Consider the following 19,903-nt stretch of genomic DNA (forward strand, 5'->3'; position numbering starts at 1 on the left):
CCAGGGTAACCTCACCCCAAGATCCTTAATTACATCTGCAAAGCCCCTATTTCCAAGGAAAGTTGCATTCGGAGGTTCCGGGTGGACATGAATTTTGGGGGCAGGACACCGTCCGGCCCAGTGCCAGGAGCCGCTATGGGCCGGGCCCTTTGACTCTTGCAAGCCTACGACGGCTACAGAGCTGCAAGGAGGAGGGCTTCCTAGAGGAGGTGGCCCAGCTCATCAGAAAACCAGCACGTCTTCCCCTTGGGTTCTGGGACCAGCGCTTTCAACGATAAATCCTTTGGGGCCAGGCTGATCCCAGCTGAGACCCTGCGGCGCGCCATGCCCGGCCTGGGGCGGAGGTGAGACAGGCCGCGCACCTCCAAGCTTTGACACGTCCTTCCTCCAAAGGGTGGAGGCTCCACAGGCCCCGCACGGTGAGTGCAGGTCGGGGGTGGGCCGTGGGGTTGCGGCCTGCAGTGTTCTCAGGAGGGCACGGGGCTGGGGGCAGCCGAGACGCGCTTCAGTGGTGAGTGGAGAAGCAGCTGGGGGTTTCCTCCGGCGCCAGAGAGAACTGGGTGATGAAGCCTGGGAGAGGCGTGGGGGGCCTGAAGCGCGCCCCGGTGCGAAGGCTGCGCGGTCGGATTCCAGCTTGGCGCCTGCAAAAGGTTGCGCTGCGCCGCCGGGGGAGGGAGGGTCGGAGGCTGCCGGGGGTTGGGGGATGAAGAGCGGGGGGCAGTTTAACGCAGCGAATCCACCGCGGAGGCAGGAACGGCAGGTGGTGCGATTCCCACCAGGACCTTTGCCATAGAAACCCCGGGTTTCTGAGGGGCTGGAGGCGCCGGAGACGTGTCCGCGGAATGGCGTGAACCTGCGGCCGCAGCGGTGGGTCCGGATGGAGATGGGCCGCCCGAGCGCACGCTGCACCGGCTGTTTCCTGCGCTTGGCTCCCGTAGCGGGGTCGGCCCTCGCCCCTGCATTTGGCGGACTTGATGCGGAGCCCGAGCGTGGCTGCTGGCCTGGGGCGGGGAGGGGCCCTCTAGATCGGGGGTCCCACGGCTGGGCTTGGGGAGCCCACTTGGCCTTCTCTGATTGGTCCGGAGTTGCAGGTGGGGCCGCCTCAGGAAGCTGCTGTACCTGCGGGAGCCCGGACCGTGCTGGGGGGACGCTGTGGTTTGACTTCTGGGGCTGGGGGCAGCACGGGTGGGTCGGGGTCTGTCTGGGTTGGGGTCCGCGGCCGCGTGGCGTCTGGCTTGGGGGTCCTCAGCCACATGCAATTTGGGTCAGGGTCGGGGTCTGCAGCTGCGTGGTGTCCGGCTCTCATGGCCCCCGTGTCTGGACTTCGCTCTCCAGCCATTTCCTCTGCATGTTTCCCTGGAACAGGACCTGGGAATCAGGGTGGTGGAGGTGGACACGCCCCAAAACCTGCCAGCCCTGGTCTGTGATGCCTGGATGGAGGGGCCACAGCCACGCTGGCTCCCAGCCTCTTCCCAGACACCCTGGCCCCTGGATGCAGCGTCCACCGTGGGGCGTGTGGTCCCTGAGCACCCCCCACACCCGCTCCGTGTGGCTCTGCATCCCTACCCAAACCTCGTGTGGAAATGGAGTCTGCAGTGTGGTGCTGGGGCCTGGTGGGGAGTGACTGGGTATCAGGGGGGGATTTCTCGTGAATGGCTTGGCCCCATCCCTCCTGGTGCTCTCCTCGAGGTGGTGAGTGGCCGTTTAAATGTGTCCGGCACCTGCTCTGTCTCTGGTTCCTGCTCTTGCCATGTGAGACGCCTGCTCCCGCTTCTGCCTTCCAGCAGATTTGGAAGCTTCCTGGAGCCTCTCCAGAGACAGAAGCAGCTATGTTTTCCGTACAGCCCGCAAAGCCTGAGCCAATTAAACTCTTTTCTCTATAAATTACCCAGTCTCGGGTATTTTTTTTTTGGTGGGGGGTGGGAGTGGACAGCGTCTCGCTCTGTCGCCCAGGCTGGAGTGCAGTGGCGCGATCTCTGCTCAGTGCACCCTCTGCCTTCCAGGTTGAAGCGATTCTCCTGCCTCAGCCTCCCAAGTAGCTGGGATTACAGGCATCCGCCATCACACCTGCTAATTTTTATATTTTTAGTAGAGACGGGGTTTTACCATGTTGGCCAGGCTGGTCTTGAACTCCTGACTTCATGATCCCCCCTACCCCGGCTTCCCACAGTGCTGGGATCACAGGCGTCAGCCACCGCGCCTGGTCGCGGGTATTTTCCAGCAGTGCAAGGAGAGACCATCACACCTGGTGAACGCTCCTGACGGCAGTAACTGAGGTGCACCTGGGGGTGCCTCTGCGGCAGACACACCTGAAGGTGGTTGGGGTTCCCAGCGAGGGAATCTGGGAGGAGCCAACCGGAGACCCAAGTCCTCTCTATGAGGAACATCTGAACCCTGGCTGTCCTGTGGAACCCGGGCAATGCTGAGGATTGAGACCCTTTGTTTTGGGCTCAATGGAGGCTGTGGGTGGAGGTTGTTGGGGGAGGATGGAGGCTGTGGGTGGAGGTTGTTGGGGGAGGATGGAGGCTGTGGGTGGAGGTTGTGGGCGAGGGTGCTAAGTGAAAACGCTGTAGGATAGGCGTGCTTCTTGCAGTGGTTGTGGTTTTTGCAGTGGTTGTGGTTTTGTGGTGGTTGTGGTTTTTGCGGTAGTTGTGATTGTGGGTTTTGCAGTGGTTGTGGTTTTTGAGATGTTTGTGGTTTTGCAGTGGTTGTGATTGTGGTTTTTGCACTGATTGTAGTTCTCCTGCCCCGACTGCTGCCACTGGACCCTCTCCCCCGTGTGTAGCCTCCGATAGGACCCCATGTCTGGATCCTGGCACTGGGTCTCCTCTGGCCTCATGAGACTGGTGCCGTCCCCACTGGAGCCGACAGGGGTTTGGCTCCTGGCTTCCTCCGTCTCTGGACGAGTCAGCAGCTGCTCCTGTGCAGGAACGCCCACGGCCTTTGGCATCACACGGGGTCTGGATCCTGGCTGTGACCCCTCCCCCAGTGACCTCCTGCGGGACTGATGGCCAGAGAGGGGGCCTGTCGGGCCTACAGCGCCCGTCCCACCATCAGCCACCCTGAGTTCTGGGCAGGAGTCCCCTCGCCTCGGTCCTACCCACCCAGAAGGATCCAGTGAGGCAACGCCCGCCTGGGATGCCGCAGAGGTCAAGCCCAGCACCGTGAGGCTTAGTGGCTGCTGGGAGCCATGGCAACCGGATGGTGGCTGGATGGACTCCGCAGGGACAGTCCTCAGACCCCTCTCCAGGGACCCCACCCTAGCTGTGACCTGTCCCACGGCACCTGTACTGTGACACCCTCTTTGCTGTCCATATGGCTATGAGGGCTGCCCTTTGCATGTCCATTCCCGAGTCCCAGCCCTACAGCAGCGATGGGCTCACCTGGCCCCTCTGTGGACGCTGCCTCTGTGGACACCGCCAGTGTCTGTACGGTGGGATGTTAATAGTCTCCGCGTCATGTGGCTGTTAATTTTGGAAGCTCGCCCCCTTCCTCCTCCCCCACTACGGTCCTGCCTTCACACCCCACTGCCTGAGTCAGCGCCCACAGCTGTACCGGATGCTGGGTTTGGCCCCAGCTGAAGGGCTGGTGTCCTGCATGCAGGCGGGGTCCTGGTAATGGGGCTGTACCATCTGTGTGAACGGCCTCGGCTGCTTCCCCCTGCCCTGCCCAGGCTGAGTCCACAGTCCCAGACAGCAGTGCCCCGAGAGCTGCCTGGCATACCCCGGGAAGAGGATGAATTTCGCCTTATGGGAGCCTTTGCCAGGAGTGGGGCTGCCTGGTGACCCCGTGAAGCACCTCCCAGGATGAACCAGGATGCTGCCAATGCTGAGGCTGGGCTGGGACTTCCAGGGCCTCATTGTCTGGGATGAGGTGGGCTCCAGCTGGGCTGTGGCAGGGACCGGGAGGAACCTGCGTCTGCCCTGATCTCCCTCCTCACGCCTGCAGAGCCCTCCCCTGACCGGACAGCAGGCTGTCACACCTGTAGAGCCCTCCCCTGACCGGACAGCAGGGTGTCACACCTGCAGAGCCCTCCCCTGACCGGACAGCAGGGTGTCACACCTGCAGAGCCCTCCCCTGACCGGACAGCAGGGTGTCACACCTGCAGAGCCCCTCCCCTGACCGGACAGCAGGGTGTCACACCTGCAGAGCCCCTCCCCTGACCGGACAGCAGGGTGTCACACCTGCAGAGCCCTCCCCTGACCGGACAGCAGGGTGTCACACCTGCAGAGCCCCTCCCCTGACCGGACAGCAGGGTGTCACACCTGCAGAGCCCCTCCCCTGACTGGACAGCAGGGTGTCACACCTGCAGAGCCCCTCCCCTGACTGGACAGCAGGGTGTCACACCTGCAGAGCCCCTCCCCTGACTGGACAGCAGGATGTCACACCTGCAGAGCCCTCCCCGACCGGACAGCAGGGTGTCCTGGGTGGGACCCGGCCCGAGCATCCAGAAACTCAGCTCCAAGTCAAGACTCTTACCCTCTCTGAGCCTCAGTTTCCGCATTTTCAAATGATGCCCAGGAGAGCAGGACCCACCCCCCAGCTGGGCCTATCAGAGTGCTGGCACAGGCCTGAGGCCTCTCTTGGGTGGTATAACCCACTGCCCTAGCCCAGGTGGGACCGGGGGGGCCCCATGATCCCCCAGGAGTGTGGGGATCTCGTGTGGGGGTCTCTCACCAGCTCCAGACGCCAAGTTTCCAGGGCATATTCACTCAAATTCCTCACCCTCACCTTCCCCCCAGTGCAGGCCTGGCTGTGGCCACTACCTGGGGCTGGGAGGGGGCAGGTCTTTGGTACCTGCTCTGTCCCTGGCATCTGGACCAGCGCCCAGCACAGTGACGTCCCTTAAGCCCGTGCGAGGTGAGGGCCTCAGCACTGCCCCCGCCTCCCATCCTGAAGGCTGGGGTAGCCTGGGAAGCTGCATTTTAATGAGTACGCCATTTTAACAGAGTGCCCACTGAGGCCTGAGACCACGGCCAGGAGGGTCAGCCACCCCCAGGACCCCAGGGGCGGGGCTCAGGCCCCTGCAGAAGGCCCCATCCTTGAAACCCTTCGAGGGTCTCCCTGCTTCTCGCTGGACTCCGGGCCACACTCTGCCCTTGGCAGCTGCAGCCTGCACCTCACTCCAGACGCCTTAGTGGGAAGCCCCTGCTGCCGGGTCCCCAGGCTGGAATCCGCAGGACTTTGGGGCACCCTGTGCTCTTGGGGACGCTGTGCGGTGGTTCCCTGAGGAGGTCAGACACCAGGACACCGTCACAGCCCGGTCCCGGCGACACATGCCTGCAGCATCTGCACCAGCGTCTTTCTTCTCCTGTCGGGAGGCTGGTGACCTGCTGTGCTGCCCCCGTGGGGGCTGACCTCTGACCTCCCATCCGGCGGGCTGTGCTGCAGCAGCCAGGACCGGGAGGTGCACGTGGACCCGTGTTTATTGGAATCCTGCTGTGATCAGACCCGGGGATGATGTTGAGACCCGCCAGGCCCCGTGGCCTCCTGTGAGCATCCATAGGCGGTTGGGGGCAGCAGGCGGTGGAACAAGTGTGGGGCGGCCAGGGCTTCTCGGAGGGAGGGTGGCTTGAGCTGCCGGAGGAGTTACCTGCAGAAAGGGAGGTGGGTGCACCAGGCAGGGGGGCAGCCAGGGCAAAGGCCTGGTGCTCAGAGGGTCACGGGGGCAGGGGAGCCCTTTGGAGGAGTGGAGGGAGGGCCCTGTTGGCTGCAGGACAGAGCGCCCCACACTCCTCCTGGCCACCATCCCCAGGGCCTGGCCCAGTCCGGGGACAAAGATGAGAGGCCTCTGGCGTGTTCCAGGTGAGCTGGAGTCAGCCTCTGTCGCTTTTGAATAATTACAGGGGAGCCTGAGCACAGTGACCAGGCCTCTGCCTGGTGTGGGAGGGGCACGGCCTTGTGTCCGGGAGCTGCTGGCCTCAGCTTCAGGAAAGGGGGTGTCATGGGCAGTGGGACAGGTCACAGCTAGGATGGGGTCCCTGGAGAGGGGTGTGTGGACCATCCCTGCGGAGTCCATCCAGCCACCATCCGGTTGCCATGGCTCCCAGCGGTCACTAATCCTCACGGTGCTGGGCTGGACCTCTGCAGCGTCCCAGGCGGGCGTCACCTCATTTGATCCTCCTGGGGTGGGTGGGATTGAGGCCAGGGGACTCCTGCCCAGAACTCAGGGTGACTGATGGCAGGAGGGGCAGCACGGGGCCGACAGGTCCCCTCTCTGGCCATCAGGCCCCCAGGAGGGCCCAGGAGCTTGGGGGTGGAGGGTGTCCCGGCTTGATGTTGGGGATGTGAGTAAATCCAGCACCCGCAGGGCTGAGCTCCCACTGGGCGCTGGGCCCTGACTCTCACACGGGACCCTGCACCCCTGGGCCACCCAGCGATTCCAGAACAGTGGGACCCCAGAGGCTTCTCAGGGAGCCCCAGAACATGATGGATGGGGGCCCAGGTACAAGGTGGCGGGAGCTGGAGGAACACAGCCAGGAACTGAGGCAAGAACTTCGAGGATGGCAGGATGGCGGGAGGAGGCTGAGGGGAGGGGCAGCAGATGAGATGGGGGAGGAGTTGGGGCCACAAAGAGGTTCTCAGAGGATCTGCCTCGGAAAGCTACTGCTGGCAGGGGTTGGGGGATGGAGCCCAGGTACCTCTAGAGAGGATGGAAAGGCTTATGGGGAGGATTCTGCCAGGGGCCCTGGGCCCAGCCTGCAGCCTCCCCTGAGGGTCTGGCCATGGCCGCAGGCTGGGCAGGAGGGGAGGGGACCTTGGGGCTGGGTGCCGTGGTCCTCTAAGCACTCTTGCTTGATGATAAAGGCAATACATCCTCCTTGTAGAACAAGTAGAAACAGTGAAAAGCTTAAAGGTGCGAACGTGGTCCCGGTACCCGGCCTTCCGTGGGAGCTGCTGGTGCCTCTTCAACATGAGCCTGGCCAGTGGGAGCTGACTCACCTCTGAACAGAGGGCAGGCGGCTGTTCCCACCTCCCTCAGAGAGGGGCCCGGGGCCTTCAGAGTTCTGTTGTCACCTGGGGGCCCCTCACTTCGGTCAGTGGCGGGGCTCCCTGAGTCAGGGCGGGGCAGGGGAGGGGGCTGGGGGACCTCCTGGAGGGAAAATGTCCGGTGATCCGCAGCCTCCGTGCTCAGCGGAACGAGGCGCTCAATCCTGCTTGTTACCATCAGCGGCGCTCACGAGAGGCTCCACGGACTGGGGGATCAGCATCCCGGGAGCTTGTCACGAATGCAGATTCCCAGGCCCTGACTGCCTGGGGAGTCGGGGGCCCAGCTCGAGGCCCAGGAATCTTCTTTGAGGACCCAGGTGACTCCGCCGCCTGCTTGAGAACCCCACCTTAGGTGAGGGACTAAGGTGTACCCATGGATTCATTTCAGTGGAAATAAAAGTAACAACTTAGCGGGTACCTTTAGACTGTATTTAAATACGTGTAGGATCCACAAATAAGCCATGGTTAAAACCCATATGGACTGTCCTGGAAATCCCACCACCACGGACCCCCTCTCGCTGGGGCTGCCTGCCGCCCCGCCAGCCTCCACCCACCCACTTCTCTCCGCAATCCCAGCCCACGCCTCAGAGACGCCTGCAGAGCCCCTGACCCTCTCCCCTTAGCAAGGACCCTCCACCCTCTTGAGACTCTCCAGGAGGGACCCCCTGGCCGCCTGCTGGCGGCAGGACCCCTACCCCAAGCTGGGGTCTACCTCAGAGCAGACAGCAAGAAAATAGGGTGGGGGCGCAGACGACCATGGGGTCACTGCCAGTGGGAGCAGGGCTGTGGGCCAGTCCGCGAGGGTTCTGGGAGGCCAGACGTGGGAGCCGGGAGTGGGGCAGGTGAAGCGGCCCCGCCCCGCCCCCACCCGACACTGGACCCGCCCCCACCCCGCCCCGCCCCGCCTCCCCGCCCCCCCCCCGCCCCCTCCCAGCCGGTGCCCGAGAGCCCAGAGCCAGCGCCTCGCGGACATCGGGGCTCCCCTGGCCAGAGGGCGCCGCCGCCCAGGTGAGTGCCGCCCGCCCCCGTCCCCTTCCCGCGCGGGCGCCCCCCGCCCTCTGCTGTTGTCCCCGCTGGGGGTCTCACCCTGTGTGCGCAGCCCCAGCCCGGGGTCCTGCCGTGCGCCCCCAGCCTGCTGCGTGCACTGTCCCCCGAGCGCCCTCCGCACACCGCGGGGCTCTCCTGCTGCCGCCCGCCGGGGGTCTCTCCCCTCCCGCTCCATCCACTCCCAGCAGCTGCATCCCTCCCATCTCCTGCCCCGCCCGCCACAACTCACCGTCTGCAGGCGGCCGGTCTGCCAGGGTCAGCCCAGAAGCCACAGGGGACCCAGATGGCCCCACTCTGCCCACCGTGCCGCTCCCGGCAGCACCTCGCCACGACGGGGGCCACAGCGGGGCTGGCCCCTAGAGCTGGAGGAGGGTGGGTAGGGCTGGGGAGGGCTCGGAGCCTGGGGTGGAGGCTGGGAGTGGCACTCAAGCCACAAGGAGCCACTGGGCCACGGAAGGAAAGTCCCAGGGTGCCCATGGCACCCAGCGAGGGGAGGATCCACAATTTGCGTACGGGGGAGGCAACTAGTGCCTACGCCCAGCTGGGTCCGTGAGCTCCTGGAGGGCAGCAGGCAGAGGCCAGCGCCCAGGGGCCCTGTGACTTGGCACCCACGGATGGGTTCCCTGAGACCCAGGACTAGGGAGGCTGCGGTGCCACTCCGCCCACTGCGAACACAGCCCCCTCCTGTCCAAGGCACCGTGTGTGCCTGGAATCCTCCCGGTGTCTTCACCCTCCCCAGAAAAGAGAACATGCCCCTGGGGTGTGTGCCCTTGGCCCTCTACCCGCACCCCAGACTCGCCCACGTGCCCGACCCGCTGTCCCGGCCTGCCAGCCTGCCTGGGGCCCTCTCGAGGGCGAGACTGGAGTGCATGCTGACAGAAGCTGGGGATGGTTCCATCGAGGCTGCGCTGTTTCTTCTTCTTCTTTTTTTTTTTTTTTTTTTTTTTTTGAGACGGAGTCTCGCTGTGTCTCCCAGGCTGGAGTGCAGTGGCGTGATCTCAGCTCACTGCAAGCTCCGCCTCCTGGGTTCACGCCATTCTCCGGCCTCAGCCTCCCGAGTAGCTGGGACTACAGGCGCTGCCACCTCGCCCGGCTATTTTTTGTATTTCTTAGTAGAGACGGGGTTTCACCGTGTTAGCCAGGATGGTCTCGATCTCCTGACCTCGTGATCCGCCCATCTCGGCCTCCCAAAGTGCTGGGATTACAGGCTTGAGCCACCGCGCCCGGCCGAGGCTGCGCTGTTTCTGAAGGGAGCGATTCTGGGCGATGTGGGTGGGGACTGCCAGAGCCTCCTGGGCAGAAACTGGTCGAAGGCACCAAGGACAGGGGCCCAGCGTCGATTTCCAGGGCAAGACCCAGCGGCGCTCCGAGGAGGTGCCTGGTGTGGAGGGTGGCCTGAGAAGCACTCGCAGGATCCCTGCTGCTGCTGCTCCAGGCTGGCCCACACCTGCCTCAGTTTCCCCATCCTGGGGAGGGTATGTGCCCCTGGCCACAGGCTGCCACAGGGGCAGATGGCGTGTATGTGGGGCACAGGCGGAGGTGCCATTGGCTGCACTCACAGAGCTGGACCCCAAGGGGGAAGGGGCCTGCCACCAGCCTACGCTTACGACAGAGGAAACAGCTCAGAATGCTCGTTCTGGGAGCACAGGCTTGGCTCGGGGGACTTTGGAAGGGCTGGAGCCTGTAGTCTTAGCTAGGGTGTCCCCCCACGTTTGCTCCCACCCAGCACACATTGGAGGAGCTCGGGGGGGAGGTCTGCAGCCTCTCCAGGGTGGGACGTGGGCCCCAGCCGTGCGAGCCACTGCCTCCCTGAGCGGCAGGTTCCGCAGCCCCTCCAAGCTGCAGCTGCGTCGCTGCCCCCCGTGAAGGACCCAGCTCCCCAACCTCGTGCTGGGCTAGCCTGCAAGGGGTTGGCTGGCACAGGCTAGCCCTCCGCCTAGTCATGGAGGACTTGGCGCTGAGGCCCCATCTCTGGTCGCAGGCGTCTGTGAAGACTCTGCCCCCTTCTCCGAGGAGCCAGCGGCCTACTGGATGCTGGGGAGATGCTGGGCTGCTTAGGGCAGCTTGTGGGAGCAATCATTGAGCGCCCAGTGTATGCCTGACACTACACGCAGCACCCTGCACACAGAAGCTCACTCAGGTGCATCTGCTCAGCGACCCTACGGTTTGCAGGAGCTGCCTAGAAGCTGGGCTCGGAGAAGCCCGTGACTTACCCCAGACTACGCAGCCCATGTGGAGGGTGGGCGGGGGCTGGAGTCTCTCCCAGTGCCATGTCAGGCTGCATGCTGGGTGAGCAGATCCCTTCCTGGCCAAGGGCTGGGGATCAGAAAGCTCCCAACACTGCCCCCCACCAGTGAATCCCCCCGCCCACAAGGGACAGGGCAACCAGGACAGTTTCCCGGTGAGTGCATAATTTTATGATTCAGAAGATTACTGCTTCCAAATAATGGCTCTTGCAGAATTATGTTCCAAGAGTCAGGTACAGCAATAATGGTCTATTTTTGTTCTTTGCTGCTCTGAAGTCTAACTCTGGAGTTGGAGCACTGGGGGCCGCAGAGCGGGGGACCTGGCAGCCTGTGGAGCCCCTCGCTGGGCTCTGGTCATGGGAGTGGCCTTGGAGGAGCCCTGAGTGCCTCCTCTGAAGCTATGAAGCTACAAAGACAGGGGTTTGACTTTAGCTGCTTGGGAGGCTGAGGCAGGAGGATCGCTTGAGCACAGGAGGTCGAGGCTGCAGTGAGCTGTGATCGCACCACTGCACTCCAGCTCGGGCAACAGAGCGAGACCCCATCTCAAAAACAAAAAATCAAACAGGCATTTGGGAACCACATGTGCTGGGGACCAAGGGCCTGTGTAGGAGATGGACCAGAGCCCGGCAGCCGCCCTCTCCCTGCCCCAGCGTCGGCGGCTCCTCTGTCGGCTCCACCTGACCTCCTTGGTATGGAGGAATGGGCCGGAAGTGCCTCCCCCGGGAGGGCTGCAGCTCAGAGGCCTCTGCAGCTGGGTCGCTGTCCCGTCCGTCTGGACTCCTACGCAGCCTGCGGGCTGTCTCCAGACCACTGTCCTTCTGGAATGCATGCTCCACAGGCAGCCAGAGGAAGCTGTAAACATGGCGTGTTGGTGTTCTGTGCTGGTCCCTGGAGAGCGGAGAGCCACAGGCCCACTGCTGCCCATGGGAGCTCGCTTGCCAGGAGGCCCCTGTCTGAGTCTCCCAGGAGAGGCCTTGATCCGGGTCAGGAGCAGACGCAGCTGGAGGCTCCATCCCAACCCCAGCCCAGGAGCATCTGCAGCAGCAGCTCCAGCAAAACAGAAAATGACTTTTCCATCCTGGCTGGGCAGTGCTCCACTGGGTTGGGGTTCTAGGGTGGCAGTGCCCTGTCTCCTCTCCCTCTCCCTCTCCCTCTCCCTCTCCCCTCCCTCTCCCTCCCTCACCCCTCCCCCTCCCATCTCCCTCTCCCTCCCCCTCCCCTCCCCCTCCCCCTCCCTCCCTCTCCCTCCCCCTCCCCTCTCCCTCTCCCTCCCCCTCCCCCCTCCCTCCCTCTCCCTCCCCCTCCCCTCTCCCTCTCCCTCCCCCTCCCCTCTCCCTCCCCCTCACCCTCCCCTCTCCCTCCCTCTCCCTCCCCCTCCCCTCTCCCTCTCCCTCCCCCTCCCCCTCCCCTCCCTCTCTCCCTCTCCCTCTCTCTCTCCCTCCCCCTCCCCTCCCCTCTCCCTCCCTCTTTCCTTCTCCCTTCCCCCTCCTCCCTCCCCTTCCCTGTCTCTCCCTCCCTTCCCCCTCCCCCTACCCCTTCCTCTCTCTCTCCCTCCCTCCCTCCAACACCCTGTCTTTCTCTCTCCCTCCCCACCACCCCTCTTCTCCCACCCCCTGGGGTCTGCATGGAGGCCCCTGCTCCCTTCCTGCTAAGGATTCTGCTGCCTGTGGGAATCCATCCTGTCTGTCTGGCTGGCGTCTCTCAGGGCTGCTCCTGCCCAGATGCCGCAGCTTGTCAGGGATGCTCTTTCATTCCTTTATGCTGCGTGGGACAGGTGCGCTCAGAGATGAGACCCTGTCGCCAGTCTGGGGGAGCCCAGCCAGGCTCTCCCTCTGCCGGGACCCTGCTTCAGCGAACCTTTCAACCGTCTTCCCATTCACCAATTCTCTCCTCAGCCGTGTCCACACGGGAGTTGGTTCTGACCACTTTTGTAGTGGTTTTTTTTTTCCACCTAAATGATTGTATTTTTTACATCCAAGATTTGTAATTTTTAAAAATAGATGCCTGTTCATTTTACTTCTTCTTAGACAGAAGCTAAATGTATTTCCTAACATTTTATCCTTGCCTTCTCTGTGGATCCTGCACGGGTTTAAACATAGCCTAAGTGTACCTGTTAGCTTCTTATTTTTATCTCCCCTGAGATGAATCCACGGTCCGCTGGCCCTGCTGGTTTTCTGAGTCGTATTTCTTAGTGTGTTTATGCCACATGAGCTTGGGGACGTTGGTTTCTAGGTTTGTTGGGGACGGAGGGTTTTCTCTCTGTGGCTGTCAGCCTTGTGTTCTGGGCTCTCCTGTCCCCAGCTCTCCTTTCCTTGTCTACCAGATTTCAGTGGCCTTGGCCCAGCCCTGCAGCCCCCAACCAGGACTGTGGACTTTCTTGGCAGCTGCTGGGGTTGTCTTGTGCTCTGAGGTGCCTCGGGGGTCACGGCCGGTCAGCTGAGCAGGCCCGGGGTTCCAGACGGCACATGCTGGAGTCACCACGGCCGGCTCCACCCCTGCTCAGGCCAGGGTCCCCCAGGGATGGGCCTGTCCCTGGTCTGGATCCTGGGGGGCACTTTGCTTCTCTACTGGCCACCCCCAGAGCCACACAGCTCCAGGGTCAACCTGAATGTCCGGTCTTCCTCCACCTCACTTGTCAGGGGAGGCATTGATCTTATTTTTGAGACAGGGTTTTGCTCTGTTCCCCAGACTGGCTGCAGTGATGCAGTCACAGCTCACTGCAGCCTTGACCTCCTGGGCTCAAATGATCCTCCCGACTCAGCCTCCCCAGTGACTGGGACTACAGGCGTGTGCCACCACACTTGGCTAATTTTTGTATTTTTTGTAGAGATGGGGTCTCACCATGTTGCCCAGGCTGGTCTCGAACTCCTGACCTCAGGTGATCCACCCGCCTCGGCCTCCCACAGCGCTGGGGTGACAGGTCTGAGCCACCGCACCCAGCCAGAGTATCATTTTTATGAATTATTTCACACATGCAGAAAAATACAAAAACAATGTACGAGGTACACACGTGCCCATGGCCTTGAACCCACAGACATCGCCATTCCCAGTCCACCCTTCTCCCCGGCTGAAGCCTTCCCTCCCTCCCCTGCCCCAGTCTCCCCTGTTCTCTCTCTGGGCCACGTCGGGGGCTTCCAGGGCCCGGGAGGGGGCTCAAAGCTCCAATGGGACTGGGCAGTGTCAGGCAGCTGGAGCCCCCAGACGCTGTGCCTCTAACCCACCCACGCCCCCCACCGCGGCTTCTCCCCGCAGCCCCCATCCCCAGTCCCCCCTCCTTTGCCCTGTGCGACTCCTGGGGCTCCGTGTGGCTGCTCTGTGTGGTTTGTGTGTTTGCCTCTCTGCAGCCGCCCCGTGGGGAGGGGCGGTGTCTGCCTGGCCCTGTGCTGTGCCCCCGCCTGGGTTTAGAGATGTCTGTCATTGCTGTGGGGGTGACGGTCCCTGCGCTGGCCTGGCGAGAGGCCCGGCGGCCGATGGGCAGGGTCTACCGCAGTGAAAGCCCCTCAAGCCTGTGGTGGCAGCACCCCATCCAGCCACTTCTTGGGTCGACCTAGCCAGGCGCCATTCATCCCAGGCGGGCAGGGGGCCATTCACCAGCCCCGTCCTTCTCCACTGCCGCCTCTCCCTGTGTGTCCCGGGAGGTGCCGCCCGCTGGGCCTCGGCCCCTTACCTGGGAGACGAGGGCAGCAGCACCACAGGGCAGGCTCCGAGGGGCTTCAGGGAGACGCAGGTGCTGGCCTCAGACTCCAGGACGCTGCAGCCAGGCCAGGCGCCATCTGGGTGCAGGGGCGGCCACAGGGCAGCCGTCGCCGTATCGACAGCAGCTGTCCGTCTGGGTTCCCGGGGCCACCTGCCCACTGCTCCTTCCTCTCCTGGCTTGTTTTCCAAACAATTTACTTAATGTGATTCCTGGCCGAGCTGAACATGACTAATCGTGTTTACCCGGTGATCCCGCGCCTCCCGGCAGGCGGGGCTGGGGCCGGGCTGGGGCCCCGAGGAAGGAATGCCTGCATGTGCCGGTTCAGGGACTCACCACCCCGGCGTCCTCCCTTCTTCTCTTGCAGAGCCCGACGTGCCCCCGGGCTGCCGCCATGGAACCCCTGTTCCCAGCTTCCACGCCCAGCTGGAACGCCTCCTCCCCGGGGGCTGCCTCCGGAGGTGGCGACAACAGGACGCTGGTGGGGCCGGCGCCCTCGGCGGGGGCCCGGGCAGTGCTGGTGCCCGTGCTGTACCTGCTGGTGTGCGCGGCTGGGCTGGGCGGGAACACGCTGGTCATCTACGTGGTGCTGCGTTTCGCCAAGATGAAGACGGTCACCAACATCTACATCCTCAACCTGGCAGTGGCCGACGTCCTCTACATGCTGGGGCTGCCCTTCCTGGCCACGCAGAACGCCGCGTCCTTCTGGCCCTTCGGCCCCATCCTGTGCCGCCTGGTCATGACGCTGGACGGCGTCAACCAGTTCACCAGTGTCTTCTGCCTGACGGTCATGAGTGTGGACCGCTACCTGGCCGTGGTGCATCCGCTGAGCTCCGCCCGCTGGCGCCGCCCACGTGTGGCCAAGCTGGCGAGCGCCGCGGCCTGGGCCCTGTCTCTGTGCATGTCGCTGCCGCTCCTCGTGTTCGCAGACGTGCAGGAGGGCGGCACTTGCAACGCCAGCTGGCCGGAGCCCGTGGGGCTGTGGGGTGCCGTCTTCATCATCTACACGGCCGTGCTGGGCTTCTTCGGGCCGCTGCTGGTCATCTGCCTGTGCTACCTGCTCATCGTGGTGAAGGTGAGGGCGGCGGCCGTGCGCGTGGGCTGCGTGCGGCGGCGCTCGGAGCGGAAGGTGACGCGCATGGTGTTGGTGGTGGTGCTGGTGTTCGCGGGATGCTGGCTGCCCTTCTTCACCGTCAACATCGTCAACCTGGCCGTGGCACTGCCCCAGGAGCCCGCCTCCGCCGGCCTCTACTTCTTCGTGGTCATCCTCTCCTACGCCAACAGCTGCGCCAACCCCGTCCTCTACGGCTTCCTCTCTGACAACTTCCGCCAGAGCTTCCAGAAGGTTCTGTGCCTCCGCAAGGGCTCCGGCGCCAAGGACGCTGACGCCATGGAGCCGCGGCCAGATAGGAGCCGGCAGCAGCAGGAGGCCATGCCGCCCACGCACGGCGCCGAAGCCAATGGGCTTATGCAGACCAGCAAGCTGTGAGGGCCCCGGCGGGGGATGGGCGGCCCTGCGTCACCCCCAGGTGCACTGCAGTGACCCCCACCCGTGACCTGCCAGTCAGGATGCTGCCCGGCGGTGGTGTGAGGACAGAGCTGGCTGAGGCCAGGCTGGGGTGGACACAGGGCAGAAGGCGCCCCACAGTACCCCCACCCCCTCCAGCCGTCTGCCACATGGCGGGGCTCCCGGGAGGTGGGGGGCTTGGCCGTGCCTTGAAAGTGCTCAGGGCTGCCTCACCCTCCGTCCGGCCCCAGCCCATGCCGGCTTTCCCTCTGGGGAGCGACTTTTCCAGAAGGCCGGCCAGGCGAGAGGGTCTTCCTGACTGCAGGGACTGACCTGCCCGGCCCACCAGCTACTGTGCCCTCGAGTCAGCTCCGAGCCACCTGGTCCACGTCCGGGGCTGCTCTGCTAAATTTAAAGGCACCCGAAAGTGCTTGACGCAGGTCCCCTGGAGTCCCTGGCTGCAGCCCCAGCCCCTCGCTTGCCCTGCGCTGTGTGGACTCTGGGGACACGGATGTAAGGGGAGTGTGGCTGGGCAGCCACCGGTCAGCCAGGGTCACGCCCGTCCTGGGGGCCCCACCCTGCTGCCCGACACCCCCCACAGGACTCTGCGGGTGGCAGTTGCTGTCTCAGAGAGGGGAGCGGGGGGGCTTGGGAGTTGGCCCAGCCAGGGGCGAGGTGGGGAGGCGGCCGGTGCAGAGGAGAGCCGGGGGCTGAGGCTGGGGTGGAGGCTCCGGCCCTCCAGGCTTCGGGGGGTGCAGGTGGTTGTGCTGTGCTGGGATTGGCTCTGTCTGGAGGGGTCCAGTGCAGGTTGTGTCTGGGGGCACTAGGGAGAGGGGCTCCTGCTGGAGGAGGACCTCAGAGTCTCGGGGGGCTCTTGAGGGAGGGTGGTGAGGATGGGGAACTTGCAGCTGTCTCTTCTGCTTTGGGACAGGGACTCTGGCCCGGGAGAGGGAACCGGGACAGAAGCAGATGCCAGTCATCCAGGCGCAGTGGGGAGCTGCTCCCCAGGCCACAGCAGACAGCACTGCTGAGAGATGGCGGACGCGTGGGTGACGCAAATGGCAGGCCCTGGGAATCCTGCTACCCCCCACCTAGAATTGTCCCACCTCCCCCACCCCAAACGCCAGCTTCTCCTGGCGCCCCAGGCCCAGAATGTGGGCCCGGAGAGACTTGCTGGGGTCTCTGGGCCACCTTGGCCTCACTCTGAGGCTGGAAGGAGAAGGACCAGGGTGCGGCATCACTCGGCCCCAGGGACCCCACTGCCCTGCCCAGCACTGGCCCCGACCCGCGCTCCTGCCGTCTGCTCAGAGCGGGACCTCGTCCTCCCGGAGGGTGCAGGGTGCGGCTGAGTGGGCACAGATCCTGGCTGGAGAAAGGCCCAGGCGGAGGCCAGGCCTGGGAAACATCTGAGCGATGAGGACACGCGTGTTTGACAACTGCTCCCCTGAATAAACACGAGGATACATGTTTGATCCTTTCCCGAGCAAATATTGTCCCTGGAGCCGAACGCAGCCAGCACAGACCAGAGCGAGTGGAGCCTGGGGTCCCCCGAGGCCCAACACAGGGCCCAGCCCCCGGCCCCAGCCCTGCTGAGCCAGACAAGGCCGGGCTGGGAGCAGCCAAATGCCCAGCAGGAAGCGGGAGGCGCGGAATTAGTGAAGAGGGTGAAAGTGATGGAAGCTGCCTGGGGTCTTAGGCTGGAGCTGCCCCTCACGGCTTCTCGACAGCTCTGGGCGGGGCAGGGTGGGCCTCCTGCAGGGGGTCCACAAAGCTCTGCCTCCTGAGTCACCAAAGAGGGGTGCAGCCAGGGTGCACTGGGGGAAACTGAGGCCCATTCACACCGCAGCACTCCCCCCGACCTGCCTCTCCAGGGATTTGGGTGCCACGTTCATCGGCTCAGAAGGCTTTGGGGACTGAGCAGATGGCTCGGAAATCCCTGCCAAGATCAATTCCTCCAATTGATTTGATGCCAGGCGCTCTCCCCACAGGGCCGGCAGCTACGTGGGGCTGACAGAGGCGCCAGAGCCCTCACTCCTGAGTGAAGATGCCCTTGATCCCCAGCCCATTTGGCCCGGCCGGCAAGCCTTGGGCCACGCTGCTCCCCGCCTCCTCCAGCCTGAAGCCCCCAGGACCCCAGTTCCTGTCCATCCCAGGACCCAGCCTCACAGCCCTGCTGAGCTCCCTGGTCTTGTCCCAGCCACACCCAGCTCATGTCTGTGCCTTCGGTCACAGCCTTGTCCCTGTCAGGTGCACACCCTCCCACAAACCAAACCTGCTGTGCATAGCCTCCTCTTCCCAGACCCCAGGACCCCGCTACGCTGACCCTCTGGGAACAGTGGGCTCGTGATGGCGGCCCCACAGCTGGGCCTGGGACTTACCCTGACTGCCTGGGCTGGCTGAGCCCTGAACACGTGTCTCCACTGGACAAACACATCTGCAGGACACCAGCACGGGGCTGGGTCGAGGGATCAAGGTAGAGCTGGAACAGCATTCCAGGCAGAGGGAACAGCCTATGGGAAGGCTCAGAGGCAAAGGGGCACAGGGTTAGCTGTGGGGGCCAAGTCAGAGAGAGGAGCAGATTCAGGTCCCCCAAGTTCTGCCCCACGCTGCCCCAGGGAAGGACGCAGCTGCACTCACTCCAGCTTGAGAGAGGAGACTGGATGAGAGGCGGGAAGAGGCACACGCAGGGAGTGTGTGGAGGCTGTGAGTCGTCCAGTAGAACACACAGCGGCCTGGCCCAGGGCCGAGGCCCCAGGGGTGCTCACGAGGCAGAGGCAGCCCCTGGCCAGGCCCGGAGAAGGGAGCAGTGGCAACTGGCTGGTTCCAGCTTGGAGCATGTGGGAGGACGAGACCTCAGGGTCTGATGGCCTCAGTGGGCTGAGAGGGCTGAGATGTCTGGGGAGGTCCCAGACAGCCCATGGACCAGGCTGGACAGAGCCAGGGGAAGGGGACAAAGCCTGGATGCCCCCAGGGCACCAGCATGAAAGGCCCATTGGGGTCAGGTGAGGGTCTGGAAGGAGCAGGGGCCCTGGGCCCGTACCTCCTCACCTGCTGGGGCAGTGGGGGCCTGTGGTGGCAGGGGCCGCAGAGCCGAGACCCCTTGCAGGCCACCCAAGAGCCCGGTGGGGGGCATGGCGCAGAGCAAACATCCTGGGCGGGGTGGCTTCCCGGCCTGTGCACATCACTGGGTTTTATTGGCTCTGGGCTCCAGCGACTCCAGTGACCTTGCTCAGGAAACACGCCCGGGGCAGGACAAGGAGGGCGGGAGGGATCTGTTCGCCTGGCAGAGCGGGTGTGGGGAAGGCGGGGCGAAGGCAAAGCAGCCCCCTCAGGCAGGGGGCGGTGTCGTTAGCCCCACAGTGAGGGAAACAGCGGCAGGCAGACCCTCGTCCCAGCCCACCCCCATCAGTAGGGGCGCCCTGGGGCAGGACATGGGGGTCTGTGGAGGGACCTGGAAGGCCTCCTGGGGAGGGAAGGGGGCAGAGGCGACCGTCAGCCATGTGGGGCCCCCAGAAGCAGCCATTGGCCCAGAGCCCTGGGGAAGCCGTTTCCTCCCACCAGATGAGACCCTGAGAGAGTGGGTGGGGTGGGATGGGGAGTGGGACCAGCCGTGGGATCTCGGGGAGGCTGGCTAGGGGAAGGCTGCCCCTAGGACGGACCCCTCTGCCCATCCAAGGCCAGGTATTAGCAGCATGACCAACCCCATGGGTGCAGCAGAGGCTGGCACTGGCCACACTGCCCCATGGAGACCTGCAGCCACCTCAGGCTCTGCACTCCCGTGGGTAGCAGGAGCTGCCCAGGGCCCCTGGCAGGCTATTAGGTGGAGTCAACCTCCTGGGTTCATTCTCCTCTGTCCCCACCCCGTCTTGGCCACAGCAGCCCCTGCCTCTGGCTACGTCTCCCTCCTTACTCCTAACCCCACGTCCACTTCCAGCCCCATTTTATCCCAAACACAAATCTTTTCATGTTCCTCTGCTGCTCACGGGCCCTCTGTGGTTCCCACTCCTCACCCCATGCTTCCCAGCGCCCTGTCCCTGTCCTGGGAAATGGGCGTCATCACATAGTGTGGCTTGAGGAGGGCTCACGAGGACACCATCGGGGCCAGGTGCAGTGGTTCACGCCTATAATCCCAGCAACTGCTGAGGCTGAGGCGGGCAGATAGCTTGAGCTCAAGGGTTTGAGGTCAGCCTGGGCAACATAGTAAGACGCCATCTCTACACAATCTACAAAAATTAGCTAGTGGTGGAGGTGCATGCCTGTCATCTCAGGTACTGCCTGAGGCAGGAGGATTGCCTGAGCCTGGGAGGCGGAGGCTTCAGTGAGCTCTGATCGTGCCACTGCACTGCAGCAAGACCCTGTCTCAAAGAAAAAAAAGGCCCTTTGTGAAGTGAGGGGGTGCAGTGCCCCGGCTGACACCTT

General features: G+C 63.9%; 1 protein-coding gene, 1 long non-coding RNA gene and 1 pseudogene across 2 annotated transcripts; 1 reads left to right on the top strand and 2 right to left on the bottom strand.

Moving 5' to 3' along the window:
• Positions 1 to 222: 222 nt before the first annotated feature.
• Positions 223 to 1,265, bottom strand: LOC105485949 (proline-rich protein 36-like; annotated as a pseudogene).
• Positions 292 to 16,954, top strand: LOC105485873 (somatostatin receptor 5). The gene is made up of 2 exons (XM_011748452.2): positions 292 to 419; positions 14,345 to 16,954. The coding sequence occupies exon 2, from the start codon at positions 14,372 to 14,374 to the stop codon at positions 15,464 to 15,466; it is 1,095 nt and encodes a 364-aa protein (XP_011746754.2). The 5' UTR covers positions 292 to 419; positions 14,345 to 14,371; the 3' UTR covers positions 15,467 to 16,954.
• On the bottom strand, positions 13,122 to 14,305 carry LOC139359795 (uncharacterized). Its single transcript, XR_011616231.1, has 2 exons — positions 13,951 to 14,305; positions 13,122 to 13,205 (listed from the first exon to the last, which is right to left on the bottom strand). It is a non-coding gene; the product is annotated as an uncharacterized lncRNA (long non-coding RNA).
• Positions 16,955 to 19,903: the final 2,949 nt, after the last annotated feature.

Source organism: Macaca nemestrina, chromosome 18, assembly GCF_043159975.1.
Source record: "Macaca nemestrina isolate mMacNem1 chromosome 18, mMacNem.hap1, whole genome shotgun sequence".
NCBI classification, from domain to species: domain Eukaryota; kingdom Metazoa; phylum Chordata; class Mammalia; order Primates; family Cercopithecidae; genus Macaca; species Macaca nemestrina.

Bases quoted from the DNA above. Each gene is read 5' to 3' on its own strand.
- LOC105485873 (XM_011748452.2), top strand. From the start codon at position 14,372: ATGGAACCCCTGTTCCCAGCTTCCACGCCCAGCTGGAACGCCTCCTCC.